Here is a 15,937-nt window from a genome sequence, read left to right on the forward strand (position 1 = left end):
TATATACAGGGGGTACCGGTACAGAGTCAATGTGGAGGCTATATACAGGGGGTACCGGTACAGAGTCAATGTGGAGACTATATACAGGGGGGTACCGGTACAGAGTCAATGTGGAGGCTATATACAGGGGGTACCGGTACAGAGTCAATGTGGAGGCTATATACAGGGGGTACCGGTACAGAGTCAATGTGGAGGCTATATACAGGGGGTACCGGTACAGAGTCAATGTGGAGGCTATATACAGGGGGTACCGGTACAGAGTCAATGTGGAGGCTATATACAGGGGGTACCGGTACAGAGTCAATGTGGAGGCTATATACAGGGGGTACCGGTACAGAGTCAATGTGGAGGCTATATACAGGTTACTAGAGGTAATTTGTAAAGTGACTATACATAGACCTGGGATAAAGTCATCCTTCTAACCCCCCTAAAAAATAAATAAAAAGATTTAGATGTACTATTGTAAAGTGGTTGTTCCACTGGATATCATAAGTGGTTGTTCCACTGGATATCATAAGTGGTTGTTCCACTGGATATCATAAGTGGTTGTTCCACTGGATATCATAAGTGGTTGTTCCACTGGATATCATAAGTGGTTGTTCCACTGGATATCATAAGTGGTTGTTCCACTGGATATCATAAGTGGTTGTTCCACTGGATATCCTAAGGTGAATGCACCAATTTGTAAGTCTGGATAAGAGCGTCTGCTAAATGACTTAAATGTAAGTTAATAAACAGCGAGTAGCAGCAGTGTAAAAACAAAGGGGGGTCAAATGTAATTAAACCTCCTCTCTCTCTCTCTCTCAATTCAATTAAATTCGAAGGGCCTTTGTTGGCATACACTGGGTTTACAAAAACATTAGGGAGATGACATAGACTGACCAGGTGAAAGCGATGAACCCTTACTGATGTAATTTGTTAAATCCACTTCAATCGGTGTAGATGAAGGGGAGGAAACAGGTTAAAGAAGGATTTGTTAAGTCTTAAGACAATTGAGACATGGATTGTGTTTGTGTTCCATTCAGAGGGTGAATGCAAAACAAAATATTGAAGTGCCTTTGAACAGGGTATGGTAGTAGGTGCCAGGCGCACCGGTTTGTGTCAAGAACTGCAACGCTGCTGGGTTTTTCACGCTGAACTGTTTCCTGTGTGTATCAAGAATGTTCCACCACCCAAAGGACATCCAGCCAACTGGACACAACTGTGGGAAGCATTGGAGTCAACATGGGCCCAGCATCCCTGGAGTCATCCCTGTGGAATGTGTTTTCGACACTTGTTGAGTTCATGCCCGGACGAATTGAGGCTTTTCTGAGGGAAAAAGGGCGTGCAACTCAATATTAGAAAGGTGTTTCTAATGTTTTTGTACACTCAGTGTATGTTTACATTGCCGAGTGGAATGGAATATAGCCGCGTGCAGCAATGAACGGGGTTCAGATGATAATGGAAAGGGGAGAAGATCAGTTGGATAACAGTGATTATGCAGATATACTAATCACAGTATTTCACATTGTTTGTCTGCATAATTATAAATCAACATTTATTTGCATGAGACAAAGTCCACTTGATCAATGGCCCCTCCCTGGATTTTGTGTTAAATTCTCTACAACAAAGCTTAGTGTCCAACAAGCTTTCTCTGCCCTTAACCTTGTTCTGAACACCTCCAAAACAAAGGTCATGTGGTTTAGTAAGAAGAATGCCCCTCTCCCCACAGGTGTGATTACTACCTCTGAGAGTTTAGAGCTGGAGGTAGTCACCTCATACAAGTACTTGGGAGTATGGCTAGACGGTACACTGACCTTCTCTCAGCACATACCAAAGCTGCAGGCTAAGGTTAAATCTAGACTTGGTTTCCAATATCGTAATCGCTCCTCTTTAACCCCAGCTGCCAAACTAACCCTGATTCAGATGACCATCCTACCCATGTTAGATTACGGAGACATAATTTATAGATCGGCAGGTAAGGGTGCTCTCGAGCAGCTAGATGTTCTTTACCATTCGGCCATCAGATTGTCCACCAATGCTCCTTATAGGACACATCACTGCACTCTGTACTCCTCTGTAAACTGGTCATCGCTGTATTGCCGTCGCAAGACCCACTGGTTGATGCTTATTTATAAAACCCTCTTAGGCCTTACTCCCCCCATCTGAGATATCTACTGCAGCCCTCATCCTCCCCATACAACACCCGTTCACTCCCCCCTGTCTGAGATATCTACTGCAGCCCTCATCCTCCACATACAACACCCGTTCACTCCCCCCTATCTGAGATACCTACTGCAGCCCTCATCCTCCACATACAACACCCGTTCACTCCCCCCTATCTGAGATACCTACTGCAGCCCTCATCCTCCACATACAACACCCGTTCACTCCCCCCTATCTGAGATATCTACTGCAGCCCTCATCCTCCACATACAACACCCGTTCACTCCCCCCTATCTGAGATATCTATTGCAGCCCTCATCCTCCACATACAACACTCGTTCACTCCCCCTATCTGAGATATCTACTGCAGCCCTCATCCTCCACATACAACACCCGTTCACTCCCCCTTATCTGAGATATCTACTGCAGCCCTCATCCTCCCCATACAACACCCGTTCACTCCCCCCTATCTGAGATATCTACTGCAGCCCTCGTCTTCCACATACAACACCCGTTCTGCCAGTCACATTCTGTTAAAGGTCCCCAAAGCACACACATCCCTGGGTCGCTCCTCTTTTCAGTTCGCTGCAGCTAGCGACTGGAACGAGCTGCAACAAACACTCAAACTGGACAGTTTTATCTCTATCTCTTCATTCAAAGATTCAATCATGGACACTCTTACTGACAGTTGTGGCTGCTTCGCATGATGTATTGTTGTCTCTACCTTCTTGCCCTTTGTGCTGTTGTCTGTGCCCAACAATGTTTGTACCATGTTTTGTGCTGCTACCATGTTGTGTTGCTACCATGTTGTTGTCATGTTGTTCTGCTACCATGTTGTGCTGCTAACATGTTGTTGTCATGTTGTGTTGCTACCATGCTATGCTGTTGTCTTAGGTCTCTCTTTATGTAGTGTTGTCTCTTGTGTTGTGATGTGTGTTTAGTCCAATATTTGTATTTTATTTTTAATCCTCCGTCCCCGCTGGAGGCCTTTTGCCTTTTGGTCATCATTGTAAATAAGCATTTGTTCTTAACTGACTTGCTTAGTTAAATAAAGGTTAAATAAAATAAATAAAAATGTACAGTGCCTTCAGAAAGTATTCACACCGCTTGACTTTTTTCAAATGTTATTGTGTTACAGCCTGAATATAAAATTGATTACATTTAGATTTTTTTGGGTCCCATCATGTGAAAGTCGGAAGTTTACATACACCTTAGCCAAATACATTTAAACTCAGTTTTTCACAATTCCTGATATTTAATCCTAGTAAAAATGTCCTGTTTTAGGTCAGTTAGGATCGACACTTTATTTTAAGAATGTGAAATGTCAGAATAATAGTAGAGAGAATTATTTATTTCAGTTTTTATTTATTTCATCACATTCCCAGTGGGTCAGAAGTTTACATACACTCAAGTAGTATTTGGTAGCATTGCCTTTAAATTGTTTAACTTGGGTCAAACGTTTCAGGTAGCCTTCCACAAGCTTCCCACAATAACTTGGGTGAATTTTGGCCCATTCCTCCTGACAGAGGTGGTGTAACTGAGTCAGGTTTGTAGGCCTCCTTGCTCGCACACGCTTTTTCAGTTCGGCCCACAAATGTTCTATAGGATTGAGGTCAGGGCTTTGTGATGGCCACTCCAATACCTTGACTTTCTTGTCCATTTTGCCACAACTTTGGAAGTATGCTTGGGGTCATTGTCCATTTGGAAGAACCATTTGCGACCAAGCTTTAACTTCCTGACTGATGTCTTGAGATGTTGCTTCAATATATCCACATAATTTTCCTGCCTCATGATGCCATCTATTTTGTGAAGTGCACCAGTCCCTCCTGCAGCAAAGCACCCCCACAACATGATGCTGCCACCACCGTGCTTCACGATTGGGATGGTGTTCTTCGGCTTGCAAGCCTCCCCCTTTTTCCTCCAAACATAACGATGGTCATTATGGCCAAACAGTTATATTTTTGTTTCATCAGACCAGAGGATATTTCTCCAGAAAGTACAATCTTTGTCCCCATGTGCAGTTGCACACCATAGTCTGGATTTTTTATGGCTGTTTTGAAGCAGTGGCTTCTTCCTTGCTGAGCGGCCTTTCAGGTTATGTCGATATAGGACTCGTTTTACTGTGGATATAGATACTTTTGTACCTGTTTCCTCCAGCATCTTCACAAGGTCCTTTGCTGTTGTTCTGGGATTGATTTACACTTTTCGCACCAAGGTACGTTCATCTCTAGGAGACAGAACGCGTCTTCTTCCTGAGCGGTATGACGGCTGTGTGGTCCCATGGTGTTTATACTTGCGTACTATTGTTTGTACAGATGAACGTGGTACCTTCAGGCTTTTGGAAATTGCTCCCAAGGATGAACCAGACTTGTGGAGGTCTACAATTTTTTTGAGGTCTTGGCTGATTTCTTTTGATTTTCTCATGATGTCAAGCAAAAAGGCACTGAGTTTGAAGGTAGGCCTTGAAATACATCCACAGGTACACCTCCAATTGACTCAAATTATGTCAATTAGCCTATCAGAAGCTTCTAAAGCCATGACATCATTTCCTGGAATTTCCAAGCTGTTTAAAGGCACAGTCAACTTAGTGTATGTAAACTTCTGACCCACTGGAATTGTGATACAGTGAATTATAAGTGAAAGAATCTGTCTGTAAACAATTGTTGGAAAAATGACTTGTGTCATGCACAAAGTAGATGTCCTAACCGACTTGCCAAAACTATAGTTTGTTAACAAGAAATTTGTGGAGTGGTTGAAAAATTAGTTTTAATGACGCCAACCTAAGTGGATGTAAACATCCGACTTCAACTGTATATATCGAATCGTCTTGAAATGGGAAGTTGCACATACCTAGTATTTTGTCCTGTGCATCCTCTCTCCCGCTCTCCCTCTCTCTCTCCCTCTCTCCCTCTCTTCCTCTCTCCCTCTCCCTCTCTCTCTCTCGCTCTCTCTCGCTCTCCCTCGCGCTCCCTCTCTTCCTCTCTCCCTCTCCCTCTCCCTCTCCCTCTTCCTCTCTCCCTCTCCCTCTTCCTCTCTCCCTCTTCCTCTCCCTCTCCCTCTCCCTCTGCCTCTGCCTCTGCCTCTCTCCCTCTCTTCCCCTCTCCCTCTCGCTCTCCCTCTCTTCCTCTCTCTCTCCCTCTCTTCCTCTCTCTCGCTCTTCCTCTCTCTCTCCCTCTCTTCCTCTCTTCCTCTCTTCCCTCTCCCTCTCTCTCGCTCTCCCTCTCTCTCGCTCTCCCTCTCTCTCGCTCTCCCTCTCTCCCTCTCTCTCTCCCTCTCTCTCTCCCTCTCTCCCTCTCCTCCCCCCTCTTCTTCCCTCTCTCCCTCTCCCCCTCTCCTCCCCCCCCTCTCCCTCTCTCCTCTCCGCCCCCCCCTCTCTCTCTCTCCCTCTCTTCCTCTCTCCCTCTCTCTCTCCCTCTCTTCTTCTCTCCCTCTCTCTCTCCCTCTCTTCCTCTCTCCTTCTCTCCCTCTCCTCCCCCCTCTCTTGCCCTGCAGGTCATTGTGAGCCCATTACTCTAGAGCTGTGTATGAACTTGCCCTACAACAGTACCACCTACCCTAACTACCTTGGCCACGCGACCCAGAGCGAGAGCTCTGTCTCGTGGGAGTCTTCTCTGTTCCCAGCCCTGGTTCAGACCAACTGTTATAAATACCTCATGTTCTTCGCCTGTACCATGTTGGTCCCCAAGTGTGACTCACACACACACCAGAGGGTGCCCCCTTGCAGGTCAGTACCAGAACCACTACACACACACACGGTAGAGTCCTGCTGAGTCCAGTAGAGTCCAGTACAGACTGTTATAAATACCAGACAGTAGAGACCAGTACAGACTGTTATAAATACCAGACAGTAGAGACCAGTAGACTGTTATAAATACCAGACAGTAGAGACCAGTAGAGACTGTTATAAATACCAGACAGTAGAGACCAGTACAGACTGTTATAAATACCAGACAGTAGAGACCAGTAGAGGCTGTTATAAATACCAGACAGTAGAGACCAGTAGAGACTGTTATAAATACCAGACAGTAGAGACCAGTAGAGACTGTTATAAATACCAGACAGTAGAGACCAGTAGAGACTGTTATAAATACCAGACAGTAGAGACCAGTAGAGACTGTTATAAATACCAGACAGTAGAGACCAGTAGACTGTTATAAATACCAGACAGTAGAGACCAGTAGAGACTGTTATAAATACCAGACAGTAGAGACCAGTAGACTGTTATAAATACCAGACAGTAGAGACCAGTAGAGACTGTTATAAATACCAGACAGTAGAGACCAGTACAGACTGTTATAAATACCAGACAGTAGAGACCAGTAGACTGTTATAAATACCAGACAGTAGAGACCAGTACAGACTGTTATAAATACCAGACAGTAGAGACTGTTATAAATACCAGACAGTAGAGACCAGTAGACTGTTATAAATACCAGACAGTAGAGACCAGTAGAGACTGTTATAAATACCAGACAGTAGAGACCAGTAGACTGTTATAAATACCAGACAGTAGAGACCAGTAGACTCTTATGAATACCAGACAGTAGAGACCAGTAGACTGTTATAAATACCAGACAGTAGAGACTGTTATAAATACCAGACAGTAGAGACCAGTAGACTGTTATAAATACCAGACAGTAGAGCCCAGTAGAGACTGTTATAAATACCAGACAGTAGAGACCAGTAGAGACTGTTATAAATACCAGACAGTAGAGACCAGTACAGACTGTTATAAATACCAGACAGTAGAGACCAGTAGACTGTTATAAATACAAGACAGTAGAGACCAGTAGAGACTGTTATAAATACCAGACAGTAGAGACCAGTACAGACTGTTATAAATACCAGACAGTAGAGACCAGTAGAGACTGTTATAAATACCAGACAGTAGAGACCAGTAGGACTAGACCAGAACCAGTAGAGACAGGAGAGACTGTTATAAATACCAGGACAGTAGAGACCAGTAGAGACTGTTATAATACCAGGACAGTAGAGACCAGTAGAGACTGTTATAAATACCAGACAGTAGAGACCAGTAGAGACTGTTATAAATTACCAGACAGTAGAGACCAGTAGAGACTGTTATAATACCAGACAGTAGAGACCAGTAGGACTGTTATAAATACCAGACAGTAGAGACTGTTATAAATACCAGACAGTAGAGACCAGTAGAGACTGTTATAAATACCAGACAGTAGAGACCAGAAGAGACTGTTATAAATACCAGACATTAGAGACCAGTAGAGACTGTTATAAATACCAGACAGTAGAGACCAGTAGAGACTGTTATAAATACCAGACAGTAGAGACCAGTACAGACTGTTATAAATACCAGACAGTAGAGACCAGTACAGACTGTTATAAATACCAGACAGTAGAGACCAGTAGAGACTGTTATAAATACCAGACAGTAGAGACCAGTAGAGACTGTTATAAATACCAGACAGTAGAGACCAGTAGAGACTGTTATAATACCAGACATTAGAGACCAGTAGAGATGTTATAAATACCAGACAGTAGGAGACCAGTACAGACTGTTATAAATACCAGGACAGTAGAGACCAGTAGAGACTGTTTATAAATACCAGACAGTAGAGACCAGTAGAGACTGTTATAAATACCAGACAGTAGAGACTGTTATAAATACCCGACAGTAGAGACCAGTAGAGACTGTTATAATACCAGACAGTAGAGACCAGTAGAGGACTGTTATAAATACCAGACAGTAGAGACTGTTATAAATACCAGACAGTAGAGACCAGTAGAGACTGTTATAAATACCAGACAGTAGAGACCAGTAGAGACTGTTATAAATACCAGACAGTAGAGACTGTTATAAATACCAGACAGTAGAGACCAGTAGAGATGTATAAATACCAGACAGTAGAGACCAGTAGAGACTGTTATAAATACCAGACAGTAGAGACCAGTAGAGACTGTTATAAATACCAGACAGTAGAGACCAGTAGAGACTGTTATAATACCAGGACAGTAGAGACCAGTAGAGACCGTTATAAATACCAGACAGTAGAGACCAGTAGAGACTGTTATAAATACCAGACAGTAGAGACCAGTAGACTGTTATAAATACAGACAGTAGAGACCAGTAGAGACTGTTATAAATACAGACAGTAGAGACCAGTAGAGACTGTTATAAATACCAGACAGTAGAGACCAGTAGAGACTGTTATAATACCAGACAGTAGAGACCAGTAGAGACTGTTATAAATACCAGACAGTAGAGACCAGTAGAGACTGTTATAAATACCAGACAGTAGAGACCAGTAGAGACTGTTATAAATACCAGACAGTAGAGACTGTTATAAATACCAGACAGTAGAGACTGTTATAAATACCAGACAGTAGAGACCAGTAGAGACTGTTATAAATACCAGACAGTAGAGACCAGTAGAGACTGTTATAAATACCAGACAGTAGAGACCAGTAGAGACTGTTATAAATACCAGACAGTAGAGACCAGTAGAGACTGTTATAAATATCAGACAGTAGAGACCAGTAGACTGTTATAAATGCCAGACAGTAGAGACCAGTAGAGACTGTTATAAATACCAGACAGTAGAGACCAGTAGAGACTGTTATAAATACCAGACAGTAGAGACCAGTAGAGACTATTATAAATGCCAGACAGTAGAGACCAGTAGAGACTGTTATAAATGCCAGACAGTAGAGACCAGTAGAGACTGTTATAAATGCCAGACAGTAGAGACCAGTAGAGACTGTTATAAATACCAGACAGTAGAGACCAGTAGAGACTGTTATAAATACCAGACAGTAGAGACTGTTATAATACAGACAGTAGAGACCAGTAGAGACTGTTATAAATACCAGACAGTAGAGACCAGTAGAGACTGTTATAAATACCAGACAGTAGAGGACCAGTAGAGACTGTTATAAATACCAGACAGTAGAGACCAGTAAATGTTATAAATACCAGACAGTAGAGACAGTAGAGACTGTTATAAATATCCGACAGTAGAGACCAGTAGACTGTTATAAATACCAGACAGTAGAGACCCAGTAGAGACTGTTATAAATATCAGACAGTAGAGACCAGTAGACTGTTATTAAATACCAGGACAGTAGAGACCAGTAGAGACTGTTATAAATACCAGACAGTAGAGACCAGTAGAGGACTGTTATAAATACCAGACCGTAGAGACCAGTAGAGACTGTTATAAATACCCAGACAGTAGAGACCAGTAGAGACTGTTATAAATACCAGACAGTAGAGACCAGTAGAGACTGGTCTAAATACCAGACAGTAGAGACCAGTAGAGACTGTTATAAATACCATGACAGTAGAGACTAGTAGAGACTGTTATAAATGCCAGACAGTAGAGGACCAGTAGAGACATGTTATAAATTACCTGACAGTAGAGACCTAGTAGAGACTGTTATAAATGCCCAGACAGTAGAGAGACAGTAGAGACCAGTAGAGACTGTTATAAATACCAGACAGTAGAGACCAGTAGAGACTGTTATAAATACCAGACAGTAGAGACTGTTATAAATACCAGACAGTAGAGACCAGTAGAGACTGTTATAAATACCAGACAGTAGAGACCAGTAGAGACTGTTATAAATACCAGACAGTAGAGACTGTTATAAATACCAGACAGTAGAGACCAGTAGAGACTGTTATAAATACCAGACAGTAGAGACCAGTAGAGACTGTTATAAATATCAGACAGTAGAGACCAGTAGACTGTTATAAATGCCAGACAGTAGAGACCAGTAGAGACTGTTATAAATACCAGACAGTAGAGACCAGTAGAGAATGTTATAAACCCAGACAGTAGAGACCACTAGAGACTATTATAAATGCCAGACAGTAGAGACCAGTAGAGACTGTTATAATGCCAGACAGTAGAGACCAGTAGAGACTGTTATAAATGCCAGACAGTAGAGACCAGTAGAGACTGTTATAAATACCAGACAGTAGAGACCAGTAGAGACTGTTATAAATACCAGACAGTAGAGACCAGTAGAGACTGTTATAAATACCAGACAGTAGAGACCAGTAGAGACTGTTATAAATACCAGACAGTAGAGACTGTTATAAATACCAGACAGTAGAGACCAGTAGAGACTGTTATAAATACCAGACAGTAGAGACCAGTAGAGACTGTTATAAATACCAGACAGTAGAGACCAGTAGAGACTGTTATAAATACCAGACAGTAGAGACCAGTAGAGACTGTTATAAATACCAGACAGTAGAGACCAGTAGAGACTGTTATAAATATCAGACAGTAGAGACCAGTAGACTGTTATAAATGCCAGACAGTAGAGACCAGTAGAGACTGTTATAAATACCAGACAGTAGAGACCAGTAGAGACTGTTATAAATACCAGACAGTAGAGACCAGTAGAGACTGTTATAAATGCCAGACAGTAGAGACCAGTAGAGACTGTTATAAATACCAGACAGTAGAGACCAGTAGAGACTGTTATAAATACCAGACAGTAGAGACCAGTAGAGACTGTTATAAATGCCAGACAGTAGAGACCAGTAGAGACCAGTAGAGACCAGTAGAGACTGTTATAAATACCAGACAGTAGAGACCAGTAGAGACCAGTAGAGACTGTTATAAATGCCTCTCAGTACCAATAGAGATGTAGTGTGTTGTTGTATATATTTATTTATGTTTATCTGTGTATTGTAAACTCAGCAAAATAAGAAATGTCCCTTTTTCAGGACCCTGTCTTTCAATGATAATTCTTAAAAATCCAATTTCACAGATCTTCCTTGTAAAGGGTTTAAACACTGTTTCCCCATGCTTGTTCAATGAACCATAAACAATTAATGAACATGCACCTGTGGAACGGTCGTTAAGACACTAACAGCTTACAGACGGTGGGCAATTAAGGTCACAGTTATGAAAACTTAGGACACTAAAGAGGCCTTTCTACCGACTAGAAAAACACCAAAAGAAAGATGCCCACGGTCCCTGCTCATCTGCGTGAACGTGCCTGAGGCATGAGGACTGCAGATGTGGCCAGGGCAATAAGTTGCAATGTCCGTACTGTGAGACGCCTAAGACAGCGCTACAGGGAGACAGGATGGACAACTGATCGTCTTCGCAGTGGCAGACCACGTGTAACAACACCTGCACAGGATCGGTACATCCGAACATCACACCTGCGAGACAGGTACAGGATGGCAACAACAACTGCCCGAGTTACACCAGGAATGCACAATCCCCCCATCAGTGCTCAGACTGTCCGCAATAGGCTGAGAGAGGCTGGACTGAGGGCTTGTAGGCCTGTTGTAAGGCAGGTCCTCACCAGACATCACCGGCAACAACGTCTCCTATGGGCACAAACCCACAGTCACTGGACCAGACAGGACTGGCAAAAAGTGCTCTTCGCTGACGAGTCGCGGTTTTGTCTCACCAGGGGTGATGGTCGGATTCGCGTTTTTCATCGAAGGAATGAGCTTTAGACCGAGGCCTATACTCTGGAGCGGGATCGATTTGGAGGTGGGGGGTCCGTCATGGTCTGGGGCGGTGTGTCACAGCATCATCGGACTGAGCTTGTTGTCATTGCAGGCAATCTCAACGCTGTGCGTTACAGGGAAGACATCCTCCTCCCTCATGTGGTACCCTTCCTGCAGGCTCATCATGACATGACCCTCCAGCATGACAATGCCACCAGCCATACTGCTCATTCTGTGCGTGAATTCCTGCAAGACAGGAATGTCAGTGTTCTGCCATGGCCAGCGAAGAGCCCGGATCTCAATCCCATTGAGCACCTCTTGGACCTGTTGGATCAGTGGGTGAGGGCTAGGGCCATTCCCCCCAGAAATGTCTGGGGACTTGCAGGTGCCTTGGTGGAAGAGTGGGGTAGCATCTCACAGCAAGAACTGGCAAATCTGGTGCAGTCCATGAGGAGGAGATGCACTGCAGTACTTAATGCAGCTGGTGGCCACACCAGATACTGACTGTTACTTTTGATTTTGACCCCCCCCATTGTTCAGGGACACATTATTCCATTTCTGTTAGTCACATGTCTGTGGAACTTGTTCAGTTTATGTCTCAGTTGTTGAATCTTATTTTCATACAAATATTTACACATGTTAAGTTTGCTGAAAATAAACGCAGTTGACAGTGAGAGGATGTTTCTTTTTTAGCTGAGTTGATGTATTAATGTACGTTTATCTGTTGTTGTATGTATTAATGTACGTTTATCTGTTGTTGTATGTATTAATGTACGTTTATCTGTTGTTGTATGTATTAATGTACGTTTATCTGTTGTTGTATGTATTAATGTATGTTTATCTGTTGTTGTATGTATTAATGTATGTTTATCTGTTGTTGTATGTATTAATGTATGTTTATCTGTTGTTGTATGTATTAATGTATGTTTATCTGTTGTTGTATGTATTAATGTACGTTTATCTGTTGTTGTATGTATTAATGTACGTTTATCTGTTGTTGTATGTATTAATGTATGTTTATCTGTTGTTGTATGTATTAATGTATGTTTATCTGTTGTTGTATGTATTAATGTATGTTTATCTGTTGTTGTTGTATGTATTAATGTATGTTTATCTGTTGTTGTTGTATGTATTAATGTATGTTTATCTGTTGTTGTATGTATTAATGTATGTTTATCTGTTGTTGTTGTATGTATTAATGTATGTTTATCTGTTGTTGTATGTATTAATGTATGTTTATCTGTTGTTGTTGCAGGTCATTGTGTCGGAGTTCTAAGGAGCGCTGTGAGTCTGTGCTGGGCATTGTGGGTCTTCAGTGGCCGGAGGACACAGACTGTAACCAGTTCCCTGAAGACGGACCCAGCGTCACCTGTCTACTACCTGACCCCGACGTTGATGGTTAGTAGAAGGGAGGGGCTTGGTTATTCTCCACCTGTCTACTACCTGATGGTGATGGTTAGTAGAAGGGAGGGGCTTGGTTATTCTCCACCTGTCTACTTCCTGATGTTGATGGTTAGTAGAAGGGTTATTTGAAAATCCCCCCCCAGAAAATGCAGATTTTCATGAAAAGGCTTTTACATTAAATAAATGATCTAGGTGACCAATAAGGATAACCCGTTCTATATGGTTGTTCCAGAGTGTTCTCCGAGTCACTTCAAATGTCGGTCCGGGAGGTGTGTCCTGTCCTCGAAGCGCTGTGATGGACACATGGACTGTGACGATGACAGTGACGAAGACAACTGTGGTGAGAAAACACACAATGCATATGTATAGTTTAAATATTTTAATCTTCTTTTCTCTCTCTCTCTCTCTCTCTCTGCATCCCCCTTTCCTCCTGCCTCCTATCTACAGGTTGTGTGCTCTGTAGGAGTGGCATGTATTAAACTGCGGTACCCATAATGCAATGTTCTCTCTAGGTTGTGTAGAGCGGGTTCTGTGGGAGTTCCTTGTATTAAACTACAGTACCCATAATGCCGTGTTCTCTCTCTCTCTCTCTCTCTCCAGGTTGTGTACAACGGGGACTGTGGGAGTGCCTTGTATTAAACTACAGTACCCATAATGCTGTGTTCTCTCTCTCTCCAGGTTGTGTAGAGCGGGGTCTGTGGGAGTGACTTGTATTAAACTACAGTACCCATAATGCCGTGTTCTCTCTCTCTCTCCAGGTTGTGTAGAGCGGGGTCTGTGGGAGTGCCTTGTATTAAACTACAGTACCCATAATGCTGTGTTCTCTCCAGGTTGTGTCGAGCGGGGTCTGTGGGAGTGCCCAGGTACCAGGCTGTGTATTAAACACTCCATGATCTGTGACGGCTTCCCAGACTGCCCTCTACTGAAAGACGAGAACAACTGCTGTGTGTAAAAAAAAAAACCTATTCCATATTCGTTTAATTTTTTTATAATGTGTTGTAGTCATTCGGCATAATTATGCATTTACTCATAAACAAAGGTTTTTTATTTTTATTTTTTTTAACGAGGTACGTGATTCTGATTAATGACAAGCTGTGTGAAACCTTCACCTGTTCTCCTCTCCTCAGCTGTGTGCGAGGACAACGAGCTAGCCTGTAACAACCACCAATGTATTCACCGGACTCTGTGGTGTGATGGGACGAAACACTGCTCAGACAGCTCTGACGAGTGGGACTGTGGTGAGTCTATCTGTTCAGATAGCTCTGAGAGGGACTGTGGTGAGTCTATCTGTCCAGACAGCTCTGAGAGGGACTGTGGTGAGTCTATCTGTTCAGACAGCTCTGAGTGGGACTGTGGTGAGTCTATCTGTTCAGACAGCTCTGATGAGAGGGACTGTGGTGAGTCTATCTGTTCAGACAGCTCTGAGAGGGACTGTGGTGTGTCTATCTGTTCAGACAGCTCTGATGAGAGGGACTGTGGTGAGTCTATCTGTTCAGACAGCTCTGATGAGAGGGACTGTGGTGAGTCTATCTGTTCAGACAGCTCTGAGAGGGACTGTGGTGAGTCTATCTGTCCAGACAGCTCTGATGAGAGGGACTGTGGTGAGTCTATCTGTTCAGACAGCTCTGAGAGGGACTGTGGTGTGTCTATCTGTTCAGACAGCTCTGATGAGAGGGACTGTGGTGAGTCTATCTGTTCAGACAGCTCTGATGAGAGGGACTGTGGTGAGTCTATCTGTTCAGACAGCTCTGATGAGAGGGACTGTGGTGAGTCTATCTGTTCAGACAGCTCTGAGAGGGACTGTGGTGAGTCTATCTGTCCAGACAGCTCTGATGAGAGGGACTGTGGTGAGTCTATCTGTTCAGACAGCTCTGAGAGGGACTGTGGTGTGTCTATCTGTTCAGACAGCTCTGATGAGAGGGACTGTGGTGAGTCTATCTGTTCAGACAGCGGTGAGTATCTGTTCAGACAGCTCTGATGAGAGGGACTGTGGTGAGTCTATCTGTTCAGACAGCTCTGAGAGGGACTGTGGTGAGTCTATCTGTTCAGACCGCTCTGATGAGAGGGACTGTGGTGCGTCTATCTGTCAGAACAGCTCTGATGAGAGGGACTGTGGTGAGTCTATGCTGTCTCAGACAGCTCCTGAGAGGGACTGTGGTGATGTTCTACTCTGTTCCAGGACAGCTCTGATGAGAGGACTGTGGTGAGTCTATCTGTTTTCAGACAGCTCTGATGAGAGGGACTGTGGTGTAGTCTATCTGTTCAGACAGCTCTGATGAGAGAGGGACTGTGGTTGAAGTACTATACTGTTCAGACAGCTCTGATGAGCGGGACCTGTGTTGAGTCTATCTGTTCCACGACAGCTTCGATGAGAGGGGACTGTGGTGAGTCTATCTGTTTCAGACAGCTCTGAGAGGGACTGTGGTGTAGTCTATCTGTTCAGACAGGCTGCTGAATGAGAGGGACTGTGGTTGAGTTCTATCTGTTCCGACAGCTCGGAGAGTGACTGTGGTTGGTATTCTGTTCTAGAACAGCTCTGATGAGAGGGACTGTGGTGAGAGTCTATCTGTTCAGGACCGCGGTGAGATCTGTTCAGACAGGATGAGGGACTTCTGTGGTTGAGTCTATCTGTTCAGGACAGCTCTGATGAGCGGGACTGTGGTTGAGTCTATCTGTTCAGACAGCTCTGAGAGGGACTGTGGTGAGTCTATCTGTCCAGACAGCTCTGATGAGAGGGACTGTGGTGAGTCTATCTGTTCAGACAGCTCTGAGAGGGACTGTGGTGTGTCTATCTGTTCAGACAGCTCTGATGAGAGGGACTGTGGTGAGTCTCTCTGTTCAGACAGCGGTGAGTATCTGTTCAGACAGCTCTGATGAGAGGGACTGTGGTGAGTCTATCTGTTCAGACAGCTCTGAGAGGGACTGTGG

At 43.7% G+C, this 15,937-nt stretch overlaps 1 protein-coding gene across 1 annotated transcript in view; it reads left to right on the forward strand.

The window, feature by feature from the left end:
* LOC115182677 (atrial natriuretic peptide-converting enzyme) overlaps positions 1-14,247 on the forward strand; it is a gene marked incomplete at both ends in the record, with an annotated part of 21,454 nt that extends 7,207 nt beyond the window's left edge. The window contains 5 exon segments of the mRNA XM_029744173.1: positions 5,638-5,869; positions 12,861-13,003; positions 13,242-13,349; positions 13,840-13,953; positions 14,137-14,247. Of these exon segments, the coding sequence (XP_029600033.1) occupies positions 5,638-5,869; positions 12,861-13,003; positions 13,242-13,349; positions 13,840-13,953; positions 14,137-14,247 (708 nt within the window).
* Positions 14,248-15,937: the final 1,690 nt, after the last annotated feature.

The sequence above is a fragment of the Salmo trutta genome, unplaced genomic scaffold, assembly GCF_901001165.1.
Source record: "Salmo trutta unplaced genomic scaffold, fSalTru1.1, whole genome shotgun sequence".
Lineage (NCBI taxonomy): Eukaryota > Metazoa > Chordata > Actinopteri > Salmoniformes > Salmonidae > Salmo > Salmo trutta.